A 16,038-nucleotide genomic window follows, 5' to 3' on the forward strand; every position below is an offset into this window, starting at 1 on the left:
TTTACATAAAAATCTACTGAAATTAGATGGATGGAGAAGTGGTCAAAAAGCTGGACAAATGGGTTGGGGCAAATATTCAGCTACTTTCTATGAATACTTTCTATTAAGTACACACAAGATTGATTAGATTGGGAAGAAAATATAGGAAAACGTTTTCTTGCTTTGGTGGTGACATATCAAGTATCAAGTCCTAATGTCAGACACCGGTGATAAAAAGTAAAAAGTGACATCTACCATCACAAAAACGCAAGAAGTGTGTGGATTGCATTTACAACAAAAGAGTGATATTTTGGGTTTTCTTGGGTGCATGTACGTAAGCCTCTGCCTGCTGTAAAAGCGGCTACCAATACAGCCATTACGAACTAGCGCCGGAGAACGGAATACAGTATTAATGCCGTAATATTAAAACCTGATACTCGAACCAACAATTAAAACCATTTTCCGTAGAGACAAGTGTAGTAAAAATGAAAAAATAACGCCCATATACTGAAATACACGCAAAGAAAACAGCGCCGAATCTCGGAATGACAATACACGCGCTGCAGTTAAAGTGCCATAGGAAAAAAACTAGGCAAGATATCTTAAAATTTCAAAGTTCACCTGAAAGGGGGCATTTATGCGCACAGTTCTTGAAATGCTTGGATTTTTTAGAAAATTATTTCTGAAAATAACAAACTTCAAAGTTCAGTACCCTTGATTTCTATGCGCACGGCAAAAACTGACCACCGATTTTTATATTGCTCTCATGTCGCATTGTTGTAAATTTGAGAAATGATTTTTACATAACTGATACTAGAGATTCACGCGGTTTGAATGTTGCTGAAGTTGTCAAAATCCATCCATGGACAGATGAAATATGATACAACACGCATCACGGATAGTTTTTAAAAAATAGAAAAAAATGACCCAACAATACGGGACATAAGTACCCTAACAAAATGGCGGCTAGCAACTGTAAAATGGTTTATTGGTTCATATACGAGGTTTTGCAGCAAACTGACAAATGAGAAAAATATGAAAACTTTACTTAACCATTTCTTAATGCTTCCTGTTCAAAATAGAATATTCTGATAACCGGTACAGACTTTTAGGTGTCTAGAATAGCATTTCCAGTGCAAAGAACAAGGATTTGGAACATTTTTCAGTGACATTTAACACTAAACTTCGAAAAAGAAAAGAACTTTTTGACCATCAAAGATCAAAGAATTACAGCAATGGTTAAGAAATTAGGGTCAACCGAATCGCCAGTCAATTAGAAAACTCGCCAACTCAATAAGAGACCAAACACCAATCGATCATCGATCTTTATTTTTACGCGAAAAAGTGCAACAGACCGGGAAAATTACGTCCAGATTTATGGAAATAAGAAAAAAGACATCCGGCGACCACTGGCAAAAAATCTATATCAATTCAGCACAGAAGTCTTCACTCGCGTGCCCTTGCGTCAACACAGAATACAGTTAATGGTCTTTCGACGGCGTGTAAAGTATTTGTTCAGCAAATTGTAAATGCCAGATACAAATAGATGCTACATTAGTAGTAGCCGACATCAGATATGCCTCGCCAGCTATGATTGACTGAAATGAGAGACGCGAAATGACTGATAATCCACACGCGGATAATTCGCCACACATTCTGTTGCTTTTATGGTTATGCCAAATTTTCCCGATGATCGTCCATGATTCTAGATGCGGCTACATACCATCTCATTCTGGTCCAAGAAATAAAGAGATTCGTATATAAACCGTGACAATCGCCAAACCGCAAACCTCTTTAAGTCTACCGCACATAATGGAGTTGCAGCAATGATATCTATCCGTGATCAGCAAAGACAAATACTGAGAAAAACCGGGAATTTTGCTCTCAAGCAGGCGAAATATCAGCTAATGAATTGTCTAACAGTACGTTAGTTCACAAGTATATACACGCGCGCTACTGCTGCATCAGCTTAGAAGACATTAATCGCATTAGCAGTCCGATAGTAGTTAAACACGTCAATTGGTTTAAATTTATCTTTATTTCATTCGATTAACCCCGACATTACGATTAACCCAACCGCTTTATTTCAGGCTCTATCACTTTATCAAGCTAGTAAGGATGTATATATGTATACACCGCGCATACCTCAGGGAAACGTTAGGTTTTAACTGGGTAAAAATGCAAATATGAAATAACCTGGGAACAATAATCTTTAATATGCAAATAAATTCATGCGTGCATCATCGCCATTTCCCATTTAGGTGCCTTGTAGTTGGCGTCTTGTAAATATGATGCGATTCTGACGGGCTGAAATTTTGTACATACTCGTATTTTAGAATTTGTAAGTCTTTTGGTGTTACGCACTTTTATACAATGACGACTGAAATTCGAGAAACCATAGATGAAGAAACTTTCTTTCAAGTGTACCGTTCACCAAGAACCTTAGTGTCTGATGTACCACAGTGGTTACATTTTAGGATCGTAGAGCAACGTAGATCACTCTGGAGACAACCACTGCCAGGACTGGGAGAAGTATACCGATGTATCTATCGTCGAAAAAGATTTATCTGATATACTGTATATATCTGCGTGTGGGAATCTGATGATATCATTATATTACCCAGGATATGGTCTCTGCCATCTAGTATATATAGTTCTAGTTACCCGCAGCCAATATTGCATATCTGATCTAATACGACAGGTTATCGTAAAGAAGTTTTGTAACAAATTCACCAAAGATAACTTAACTATATCGAATAAATTGTCTACCATCGGCATCTTCGTGTTTTTATCATATTGCTGGTCTTTTGGGCTAGACTGGAAATGACCTGAGTTTTCTAAGCACCATGCATGCCATACACAAGTGAAGAGGATGTTAATGGTCATACTCATCGTCGTGAAGATTCATGCACTCAATAAGGACTTCACGAAAACATTGATACCGACAACGAGGAAATATTTGTATCATTCCAATATCGTAATCCGGAAACCGTGAAACGAGATATCTAGAAATAATTGACATGTTTTGCCAATGGGTGCTGATTTGCCGTCAACGAAGTGACGCCAAAAACTGACAACTTAGTCATTCGCGGATCCCTTCGGAAGCTAAAGACGTGAGGCGTGGTAATAAACTAGTGACCTAACCAGTGACCTCACTATACACCATCATCAATCATATATTGGGATAGATTTCTATATTAGATTTCTGTCTGTCGCAGAAAGAAAAGTAATATGTTCGTTAAAGGAATGTGACCATTCCGATCGAATTGTCAAAGGGATTCGCAATTTGTACGCAACGGCGACTTAACATCGACAGCAAACTGAAACGTATCGCTTAATCTGCATAAGATGGGTTCGAATCCTTTTATTTACGCCCGCTCTACCAAATATTCATCTATCATCATATTAGCGCAGTACTGGTTACAGGCTGTTTTCAATGACGTCGAACAAATATAAACATATATGACTCGTCCTTTTTCCTCATTACTAATGCAATCCTTAGTAAAATATCGAAATATCGATGAACGATGAATCAAGTGTTGACACAAGTGTGGACGCGCGCTTTGTTTAAGTCTCGTCTGCATAACGTAGTTCAAATTTGAAATCGAATTATCTTCGGGAGGACACAACCCTGGATATCGGTATACAATATTTCTAAAATCATTTAGAAGTGACGTATTGAATGAAGTCTACAAAATGTGCGCGAGTGTTTGGTTGTAGAGTTTAAGGGTGGAGTCAAAATAGTGATGATATTTAATTAATCATTTTTCAAAACCTTCCTAAACTATATTTCACTCTATGTTTAGTAAAATCGAATTAGATTTTCGGGGATGCTTTGAAAATCTGAAGAAAGGTATTATCAACATTTTGATGGTGCCAAAACACCTCAGCGCATATTATTCGAACAGTCGAAGTCACCGCACGTCCAAATAGCATTCATTTTGTACGCAGACAACACCCTCACCCACGGCGGCATCAGCAACACATAATAATCAATCGCAGCATATTGTAAACATATCTAATAACATCAAATACTGATGGGCAAATCAAGATGAATTCTGCAGATTCTAATTACTCGTAAAACGTCATGTATAGATATACTAAAGCTGAAAAATATTATACGTAGATTAGCGTATTTGATAGATAATTCCAATCCTAGACGATAATGAAATTAGACGCTGATACATCTATGTGGCTCAAAACAAAATTATCCAAATACTTATCTGATAAAAAAAGAGCGTGGTTTATAATGTTGCGCTGAGTCTGAATGACTCTAGACGCGGGATCATGGTACATCGTTTATTGTTTACACCAAGGCCAAGGGTTTCTCTTTTACTATACGGCGAATATGATCTTTACCTCCTCTTGTTGAAATTCATCATGGCATCAGTAATAATGACACTATATATCTCAATTATTTGCCGTATGAAAATGTTTGATTTATCGGCCTAACTGGTGAATATGGCGCGTATAGCTGCATCGCTAGGCTACATACAGTGATATAAATGTAAAAAATGTCCGAGAGAAATTAAGCGCGATATTTGCGAGCCATCCGCCATATGCCATCTAAATTTCATGATCAGACTGAATCGTTCCTACCAAACCGACCGTAAACGAGATCGGCGGAACACCAGTGGCATACACGTCGCATCAACACCAGGCAGGATACCGGTAAATTGATGGGGCTTTTTGTTGATGTTTGAAAATCTGATTAATGAAGGATTTATAGACGGAGATAAAAGGTCCACGACTACTGATGAAAACCCGTAGTCGTCGCCCACACCCTTGACGGAATCACTTGTTATTTGAAAATCCAGATTATTTCACATCAAATCGAATTTCGAAGCTTGAGCTCGATTTCAATAGATTCAAACTCACTAACTTCGCCTCATCGACCTATTCCATTATGAAACATTCTTCGTCTTGGATAGACATTAACTCGTCGATTTTTACATTAAATTCCGATTCGTTGCCGTAATTGATGTTGACTTAGAAGACTCTTGCTGTCACTGATTGTAACACGTTTTAAGAGCTCCTTAGTATTATGCCATCTCAACGAAACAGCATTCCTGGCGTCATTCATCGACTAATACAACGACTTTCATATCAATGATGATTTTCATATCATTTCATCGGCTGATTCGAATAGCCGTGATAAATATAAAAGTAAAAAATCGATCTCAAAAGCAGTGATGCATAGGAAAAGACCTGGGAGGGGCATTTTGCGAAATGACTTAACAGTTCATTCGACTTCAGTATTGTGTTATTATGACTAATTCGGTGATCGTTCCCTGGTTTATGTGTTTATAGTTATGGAATAAGTCTGCATCTATTTTTTGCCGTTGTTCATTAATGTAACCACGGAAAAAGGATTGGGTCGTGACGGATTGATGAGTCACTGATGATACAACTCGATCTTTATTTAGGATTTATGATGACACGTAGTGTTAATTTGAATTAATTCACATCGTGGATTTTCGAAGAACTTTCTATAAACACATTTTTCGTAGAAAGTAATCCAAGAAAGCTATGGCTTTTAGAACGCGCGGCGTATCTTGTCAAGTCTCGTTCTATTGCCGGATATTTTTCGCCGTAACTCGATTTAGTGAAGTTGACGTAGCTCTCGGCAGACTATTGTCGCTAGTTGTCATAGTCTCGACGGCCTCGGGCATTTCAGGAACCGTTACAGCCATTAACACTTGTACAAGACTCAGGATATGAAAGAGCTGCAAATTCACCAGCCTTTCCTGTCTCATTTTCTAGAAACACTTTCTTTTACAATTAGATTGTCTGCAGGCGAAGAAAAGGTATCTTACGCACACACAATGTCACAGTATCGCTCGTTCGCTTCAGGCTGAGCTAGTTGTCTGGGTGCTGAATCTTGTAATACACGATAGCGTTTTAATTAAGTATCCTTCGGAGTAAAAGCTTCTATTTTTTCATCTTCCATTCACTTATCTTAAAACGGTGGCAGCGGGGATATAACAGGTCTTTTATGATGGAAGTTAGCTTCTTTCAAGATCTTTTCCGAACAAAAATCTTTTCAGCACGCTTCACCAAGTGCATCACAGTGCAGGAGAGGTGCAGTTCGCGAAGAGGCTGGCCAGCAATAGGCCCACTGTGGACACTGTCGCATCGGTTATACATACACCCATCGCAATCTTGTTCTTGTTTCCCAGGAACCTAGCTTTATCATTCATATTAGATTTGTATAGTAGAATGCTCATCAGCAACCCGCGCTAATAATAAAGTCCGTAGTAGCATTAACATACCCCTCTGGGAATCAGTGACTTTGAACAGCTATGTAACAGATGACTACCAATCGAGAATGTGTGTTTGTTCTGTGTCCATCGTAAATATGATATCCAGATAATCCTATTGATGAGCGACGGGTTTCTGGCAGGAATCTCGGCCGACCAGAACTAACGATGGTTAAACCCTGCGATACGATTTACTGCGAACAGAACCATTGAATCGTGACAGAATGGGATATGGTACATGTCATCAGTGTTGGCTATATCTGTATATAAATCATGTCGAAGATTTCGAATACAGTAAAAATCAGTGAACAAGAAAATCAACGTGAGATATCTCTGATATCGTTCAGGAGGCCGAGTAGTTGCTTGCATCTAATCCATCGTCGTAGTACAACCGGCACGTTATTGCCATTCTCAACCCAGGCAAAATGATCGTTAAGTCAGTTGCACATTTTTGGTCTGCGTCGTCTTCCTTTATTGGCGCGTGACGGGAAATAGTAATAACTAAAATACAGACTAATAAAAAATGTGACTCGTGCTTAATCAAAGCTAGATTCGTCAGAGTTATTTTAAATCGAATCTTCGTTTCTCCATCTCATGATCCTCATTCGAGTAATTAGATTCTTCAGAGTCGGTGAGTGAAATAAATGTGTATAACGATTAGCTGCCGAGTGGGCCTGGAATGAACCTGGTTTTCTATTTATAATATCAACGCGGGTGACACGTGCCTGCAAATGACGGCAGAAAATCCGATGGTCGCTAATCGTTCATAAGCAGTTACCGGTAACAGGCTGTCACAAGAAGCAAGCCACTTGCGGCGTTACTTGTCAATGACGTCATGCCGCTTCCTGTTGATTGCCAATCATTACGGTAGACTATTACTTGTAGGTTACAGATGGTCTATTCTCACACTGGTTGGTTGGTTGCAGGTCGACGGTACTGCGCGCGTGTCGAGCTGTCTTGTTAGACACTCCGACAAATTCGCTTAGTACTTGATTAAGCCGTCAATCGGTCATTAGGTGGATACTTTTCATCGAAACACGGCATCTCAGTTGCGTGAACTATAAATCTATTTCTATTTTTTCTCGGGTACCCAACAATCCATGCTTAAACGAAACATGAGGATTCGGTTCCCTGCCTTCCCGTTGAGATTAGCCCTTTTCGCTAGACAGATGTCATCATTCCAGTAGATTTGACACTCATCCCATCAGAAAAAGCCATTTTTTAGATGGACTTCTTCAAAAATCTCTAACACAGTGTGGTTGCGTCCTTCATTTCCGTATCACATCCGTTTTGCCTTCATCCAGTTCGTGTTGAAATTTTGCTTACATATATCTGATGAAGTCATTCGTATTCAAGCCGTCAGAAAATTGTCTTCATCAATTAGAAGAACATATGTTAATCTTTAGTGCGATATAGAAATCATTATCAGATAAATCAATGTGCAAGACAGCGTGAATAATCAGATTAAAGAACACTTAGAGCCTATTTTGCACGTGAAGAGATGTCAAATACACTTGCTTAACGCTCCAATCAAGTGATACAGCCAATTTTCTGAATATCATCTCCGTATTCTGATTTTATATAAAAGTGCCAGTCCTAGAACCAAGAGTTGCCATTCCATTACTATGATGGACTTAGGGACTGATACATACTTGTGCCAGAAAAGGTCTTGATTTAAATAGCTACCATAAATTATTCAACGTAATTGAAATCCTCGTGGAGCTTAATCGAATTTAATTCCCTATCCATGATACTATCATCAAATATTCCTTTTTCTACAAGTCTCTTTGTAACTAGATATTGACTGGACAACATTTTTCGCCCAAATCCTACAAGCAAATATTCTTTCGGAGTTGGTAAAAACTTAACCACGTCAATTACCACAACAGAACATAACGGTCGTAGTTTGAATTTCACGGAAAATTACCCGTAAATTGCTTGTATCAGCTTTCAGTTTATGTTGTAGGACGGTTATTTCCGCTCGCTGTTCTCGTTTTTCACTACAGCAATTTGTTTTGATTAAATGAACAAAATACCTGAGAATATAACCACGAGAACCGCCATCGATTTTCAAAACAGCATCTGTACGGATGCAAGCCTGTCCTCAGCTATATTGATCACGCTGTCACAAACTGTCAGGGGACTCCATTTTCACAAAATATCAGCTCCGATATTTCTTAACGGCTGCAGGCAGACGAGCGAATGTTTTCAGCATATTCAAGATTCATCTTTAGCCGTCATTCTGAGTTCTAAGGGAAATACCAATAATATCTGTATTCAATTCAACAAAATGTCAGACGTTTCTAGGAATGGCATTTTGGAGCTACAATTTTGATGTTCATCCCCAACCTATATCCGACTAAGTCCAGTGGGTACAAATGAGCAAAAATGCCGAATCTAGGTCTCGAAAAAAGATGATCGAAACGTTTATAGATGTTGATATTCTGGACGAGCGTTCAATTTCACGTTTGGATTAACGAGTATTCCGTTAACCGTAGCCGAACGTAACTGCAGGGATAATGTTCAATTAAGTGGTATAATTGCGTGTCAGTCTCATACTCTCACTCGGCCAGCAGACGAATTCGCGTCCACTTTCAGTTGGAAGCGCAACTTTTACAGTCAGAAAGCACAGATGAAACGAAATATCATCTGCTTCGATGATCGACAGGTATATACTTCTGACTAGCCGCCGGAGGACATCCTCTTAAATCGGGGACTCGAACCCGCAATATAAGTTGTCATTTTCAGTCGTTCTACGAAGAAAATGTGTGGGCGAAAATATTGATATTGCTTTATGAAATATTCGCAATAGGGACCGATATCTAAATCATAAGTATCACTTGTTAGTGTTTCGTTGACGGCCATTCAAAATACATTTACTTCTACATATACAAACTATCTGACAGAAAAACGCTGGAAGTTTTAGGATCAAACAGCAGTTTTATATATGGCTAGAAAATTGAGCCGAAAATAGAATGGCTTCTCGAAGATGAGCAGAAACCCTTCCAATCGCTGGCAACAGTTCAAACGACGACGAATATTGAAGCAGTACAAATGAATCCATGCCATGGATGGACAACGTGATGAAATCGAGGAAAATAAATTCGGCCTTCGCTGATTTATTCGTATGATTTTACCTACTATGTTGGTCATGGTAAAAATCTGGATCAGTAGTTGATTTGTTGCAAAAAGAAAGTCTTCAAATATAATATTAATGCATTGTCATATAATAAGTTTATTTCTTCACTAAAGAGATACAATACAGAAATACAGTCATCACTATTACATAAAAGAAAAGTTACAGAAAGTACTTCTACACTGTAAAGCGTAGTAAAGAAAAAGGACAAAAAGGGACCCCAAAGGGGGGTATACTTTTAATGAAAAAAAGCCTAATGCCTAATGCCCTCATTCACCTCGTCATGCACATCAGACATATCTATTTTTTCACCCACGGCTGTCTATCATAGATGAAGTCAAGAGCGATGAGAAGATGCGCGGAAGTTAAGAATGAAAAATGAAAGGTTTCGATTTTCAGTCAAGATCGCATCGTTAGATTTCATCAAAAATTGAAAATGGGGGGAAAACGGTCAATATGTTGCGCATATGATATCTTAAATTATTGATTAATTGTCGGCGTATAAGAGTAGAACCATGTTTAAACGAATTGCTAATGAGATTGTGATAGACAGAGCTAGTTAACTTAGCAAAGCTCACATACCTGCGCTGAGCGGTTAAAAGCATAACCTTTGTGCTCTGCAGTAATGCCCGAATAAAATCAAGTATTCCTCTTGTGGCTTCATCAATCAACAGGCTCGTTAATCGTAGTAAGATGCCGCTAACAACTCCTCATCGGAGCCTTGTCATTACCTTACAGCAGTAAGGTTAGCTCTCCAGGGAATAACACCAAAACGGCGGAAATCACACGTTGACTATACCCCTGAAGAATGTCAAGAATGATTTATATTGATCAGACGCAACATTGCCGGAATATCAGTTGTTCTTTTTCGGCGGACGGAACTCAGCAGGTCGACGAACTATGACCAGGCGGTTGCTGACTATGCCTCCATCAAAATTACTGAAGTCGATTATCTCAAAATTACTCGCCGAGAATCTATTGTAGTTGTGCGTCCTTCTTGATACGAAACTGTCGACCTTCTTAATGACGGTTGCTTCAACCAACCATGAATTTCTTTAAAGGGAACGAGACAAATCTGCAGCAATTTTACTTTGATCCATCCAAGGGGCCTATCCACGTGGACAGTATCGGCTTTAGCGAGGATACGGCAACTTTTCACATTTTATACAGATTAACCGACCGAGTGGCAGGTCGATGAGTTTGCATGCTTGTACCCTCATAGATTTCAGATAATCAGATGAACTTCTTGGCTGCACACATTGCTTTCCAACGTCAAAGCGACGAACAATTATCGAAGTGTCTGCCGGATCCCAGGGGATCAGAAAAAGTACGATTCATCTGCGACAAATCCGGTTTACAGCAATAAGAAAAAGAAACTAATACCATTAGTTCGCGGATAAGGGCGATTTTTTATTCCCTCTTTGTTTGCGTATCTACATATACGAAAAACGTCCATAAATATTTAATCATACGAAGATCCTGTTCGGGTCCGTATGGTTGTCGTGTCGCCGAGAAGAGGCTCGGGTCTTATGTCTACTTGGCTCCAGCGTGCTGCGATCGATGCCGTCCCCAGAGACGACTTGGTCAGCGATTTACATGCGCTACGTTAACCGTTGATGAGAAATAATGTTCGTTATCAGAGCGGTTACATCTGTCCTCAAATCACTATCCGTATTCCCCAAGGTTCGCAAGAAGCAATAACCTCGCGAAACACTGGCGTTTACTGTGATATTATCTGACCCACGTCGAGAATGCCAATCTCTAAAACCACAATTAGTAAATAGTCCGAGTTGCCACCAGTCTTTTATGCGACCATGAAAAAAGCACGAAGCCTTCTATCCGAATATGATAATACAACAGCCCGTTCCATAGTTCTTAATACGTCATAATCTGATCAGATTTGAAAAAATGAATGCCACAGGCCGAGTGAGTGGGTCAATTAGAAAAATGAATACCACGGGCGAGTGAGCGGATCAATTTGAAAAATGAATACCACAAGCGAGTAAGTGGGTCAATTTGAAAAATGAATACCACAGGCGAGTGGGTCTTTCTACATTGATGGTGTAGTTTTGGGTCAGTGAAATCTGGAATATGGATATTCGTAAAATTGATATTGAACAACATACAAAAGCATCGAAAATTGCCGTGGAATTGAATTCAGAATTATAGGCTATTCCATTCGTGAAAAATGGGAAGCCTCCGGAAGTCACCGACGCAAAACGCAAATTGCCTGGAAACACATCGAGTGGTACAAGTACCAATAGCCTCATTGTGACTGTTGAGAAACAAATCTAGAAGCAAATGCTGAAAATGGGAAAACTTAGATAGATAATACTTTGACGCTTCAAGTCATTGCTTAGGAGATTATCAGTGAACACATATTTCGAGCAGATTATTAATGACTTTTAAAAGACAGATAGAAAAGTTTATGTGAGTGAAGAAGTATAACTTAACGTTCATTGAACAGATATTTTCAAGCGTCTTCTGATTTAACTTACCGACAAGTCTTTCCCTTTACGTTGAGATTGGTGACTTAATAGCAACTCTACGGCTTCGACATTTTCCTCGTTAATGGCGTGCAACAATGCATCCGCTAATTCCACGTTGTAACTAAGCAACACCTCGATCATTTCAATGTTCTCATTTTCGATGGCAATGTGCAGCGCCGTCCGACCAAGCGGGTCAACGCAGTTGATGTTTATGTTAAAATAGATTTGAGCCTCATCGAGAAAGTTCCTCGCCCTGGCCATATCACCTCTCTCCACGGCCAGGAGGTATTGTCTCTCTTCATTAGTGAGGTCAATCTCTTTACGGATGACACCCATCCCCAGAGTATCGGAGCCTTCATTGAGCTCGATGCCCAGCTCCTGCATCAACTTCTCCGGATTCATTTGTTTTTTGTACTCCTTATACACCTTGTCCATATTGGCTGCTCAGCTCTGAAAGTAGAAAAAAAACAGATCATCATATCTCAGTACGGTGAAACTCAAAGCGTACGTGTATTTACCGGTTATTTTGCTAGGTAGTCACTAATTTCTAGTTCATAAAATCATGATAGCTGTCCAGTTACCATGGTAATCAAACTATACAAACCCTAGGGAAACACCAGCGAATGGAGTACCCCACGGCACTATTTGCGCATACGGTGGTGTGATGAGGAATTAAATGTTTTGCACTACAATGTTGTTTCATCGAGAGATTGTGGTTGCGGTTTGTTTGGCTCCGGTGGAGAGGAGCACGCCCCACCGGAAATTTGGCGTGAAGATCAGATCCGTATCGATCAACCCCCGACTAGATTGTTTCCTTACTTGGTTCGACGGTGATGCTCTAACTCACGATTACCATTTTCAATGAAACACTTATGTTACTCGACGAATAACGGCCAGGAATATTATGATAAAGAATTACTACAGTTAAGTTCGGTTTCAGTAATATCAATAGCTTCATTTTTAGAATAAGTAAAATCTTGAATTCACGAACTGAAAAGACCCAGATCATTACTCCGATTGGCCAGGATAGGGTATTTGATTCAGTAGACGGTCGACTTGACGTTGTCTGAGATTCAGGCCAAAAATATACTCCGCCATCAAAATAAAGTTATTGTTAAATTTTCTATTGGTAAATTTCAAACATCGAATGTCAACCCCCGTGTCCTTAGTCTCCTGATGCTGATATCAAAACCGTGGCACACGATCCGAACGATCAACATCTTAATAATCGGCGCGTATGTCCAACATTGCTTGGAAGCTTCAAACCAAAGAAATTACGGCAAAACTCTAATTGAAGTTTCGAATTTCAGGTGGATTGAAATGTAAGCATACCGCACAGGTGGTTAATGTGGCTCTTGATAGTAGTGCTCTATAAGAGAAACCTTTTTCTCTTGTACACAGTTAGCAAATAGATGGAAGTATGGAAAAAAATCACGAACGCTTTGCTTTTGCTTACAGCACGCAACAGATATTTCAAGGTAGAGCAATAAACAAAAATATTATCATATCCTCGCGTCTTTTCTCGAATCGCTACCGATCGAGGAGTCGACAGCGGCGAAGTGCCGATGGCATTTTCCATTTATACTCCTATTTCTGTATCAGCCGTTCTCGTGATATTGACTTCAGAAACTAGCGCTCTACACCACAACACAACAGACGATTCGACCAATCCTACATTTGATTTCAAACGAAAACATGCGCGTACTTTCTGATATCGGGAAAAAACCAGGTGCGCTAGAAAGAGCTGGGGAATTGAATACAAACAAAACTTCACTAGCTTCAACGCGGTGTAGCCTGACAGATTTATCTCATTTGAAAAACTATCACTAGAAAATCATAGCAAATTGAAGCGACATATTAGTTATGGACACAAATGCATCGAATGAAAATATGCAATCATTGAAAGAATACAAAAATATGCAAGAATGAAAAATATAACCGAACGATTAGCACTATTTCGAGAGGTTCTTTACAACTATTTGCTTGATTCGGGCCATAACCCTAGAAGAAAATGTGAAACCCAAACACCACTAATTTTCGTGCTATGCACATAAAGATTGGTAGACATTGAATCTGATAGTTTTCTTTAATTACGGCCCGAATCAGCGACCATACTCAGTTGCCACGATCCAAAAATGGTTTAAAATGGTAATAATGTGTTTGATGAAGATGTCCGTGTGTATTGTCACCTTGATCAGACCTGGTCAACTACATGAGACAAGACCTTATCAATGATTCATTCCTGGACTGATCATCATTCGCCAGTGTTGTGGCTTATGTTTATTCATGGATATTTCCATCTCATATAGGGGAAAAAGAAACATCAGATGGACCCTAAGTGGCAATCAGTTGGTTGATGCGAATAACTTTTGATATTTCGGATGAGACAATGGAGATGAAAGCGTCCTCGGCGTTCTTTACTTAATACGACCATCGGTTTTTTAGTATTGGATTATCTATTTTCATTTTTCATACATAATCTTCGCGGTTGTTTGTCACTGCCTCAAATCTTCCGTCGGCTTATCATCGAAGTTGTTCCTATTCAGATGTCAAAGAGATTTTGATGATCTTGTATTTCCGACTAATTCAAGCCCAATCTGTCATATAATCTGTCATTTTTTGTTCGATGTCTATATACGAGCTGATGTCTTTGAAAAATAAATCCTGCTTCGTCCTGGCTGATTACAACATGCTATACTGCATTTGCCGACGATTCGACAACGTCGTAGAGCGAAGGGACTTGATGGCAGCTGACATTTCGCTGATATGAAAATCTCGTAAATTTTCTTATCGTATTAAACGTGTCAGTGAGTTAAATGACAATCAAACACGAGACGTGGATCTAATTAATTGAAACCGTACGTAAATTCTGCGTTTCCTAAAAAGCATATGTTATTCTTATTCAGCTTCACGTTTACGCGTTTATGCGCTAATTTGCCATAAACGCATTCAGCATTCACTCGCAAGTTCCTGACTCTGAATACTCTTGATTCTAATTCAAGCCATCGCGTAGTCCTATGCCTGGAATAGTTAGGCTACGTTTCAACTCTGCACCGTCTAAGAATAAGTTCTTATTCAAATATTTAAAATCTTTATACAAATCCATCAATAACTTACAACTTTGTAATCGTGTCCAATTTGTCAGATAATTCAGATCCTTTCGTTTTTCTTTTTTTAGTCACTATAAAGCCTGCGCTACAGTTATTGGGTAATGGAGTCGAGATGAATGAATATGGACTAATTTTGAATATTACTGCGTAACTGGGATCAGCACATTTCTAGAAATGACATTTTCCGCAGCGGATTTGTTTATACAGTTTCCTTGGTGGTATTTCAAGGCATAAAAGGGCCGGAATAAGTTACACCAAATCATAGAAAGTTCCAGCGCATTCGATGTTGATTGATCACCTTCCATTGATCGACAAACCAATGGCAGCAGATTATGGTCTTTAACCCCGATCGTAAACGAGTTCCCCGGGGAGCCAAAAATCGCTATTCTGGGGGTTCTTCGGTTCGTGATTCAAGAGCTAATTTTCTGTTCGACGACACAACGCGGCGCGAAGTGTGATTTAGACATATAGCGATCACGGGCCAATCGTAGCCCTTTCCTGGATAATCAGACGGCAACGAATAAAAGCCGTAATATAAGAATCGATTTTTTTTTTCAAATGCGACGAGTGTAGAAAATTCTATCCGAAGAATTAAGAACTGGAATTGAATGCGCAAACTTTAACGACAATGTTTTACGTAAATCGAGGAACTCGCTCTGAATGATAAGTGAAATCTTCGATCTTGAAATAGGTGTTGTCCCTCTTACTTACTTGACTGGTAGATTTTATTTGATTTGGTGTCCCTTACAAAGCCACCACACCTACCGGGAGCGAAACAGGAGGTTTGATTTTGAAATCGGAAATCGAAGTACAGATATAGTTGGGTGATGGGTGAAATTTGCAGAATTTTTGTTTATATCGAAGTAAATTGTAAGTTTCGGGGATGAAAATTTTTTAGATGGCGGAATTGTCGAAGGGTGTTGTTGTAATAGGCGGATAGCAAACATGGCCGCAGTGTCGATTTAAAGTTACGACTGTTCGTTAATCTCCTGTCGGTCACATATCTGAAGCTTGGCTCGCGACAGATGTTCGATAACATCTAAAACCTGCGGAAATTAACTCAG

General features: G+C 39.3%; 1 protein-coding gene across 1 annotated transcript in view; it reads right to left on the reverse strand.

Moving 5' to 3' along the window:
* The window catches only part of LOC141905473 (transient receptor potential-gamma protein-like), a 28,141-nt gene extending 15,842 nt beyond the window's left edge, over window positions 1-12,299 (reverse strand). Inside the window, exon 1 of the mRNA XM_074794339.1 lies at window positions 11,874-12,299. Within this exon, the coding sequence (XP_074650440.1) occupies window positions 11,874-12,299 (426 nt within the window). The remainder of the gene's footprint in view (window positions 1-11,873) is intronic.
* Window positions 12,300-16,038: the final 3,739 nt, after the last annotated feature.

The sequence above is a fragment of the Tubulanus polymorphus genome, chromosome 5 (genome assembly GCF_964204645.1).
Source record: "Tubulanus polymorphus chromosome 5, tnTubPoly1.2, whole genome shotgun sequence".
Lineage (NCBI taxonomy): Eukaryota > Metazoa > Nemertea > Palaeonemertea > Tubulaniformes > Tubulanidae > Tubulanus > Tubulanus polymorphus.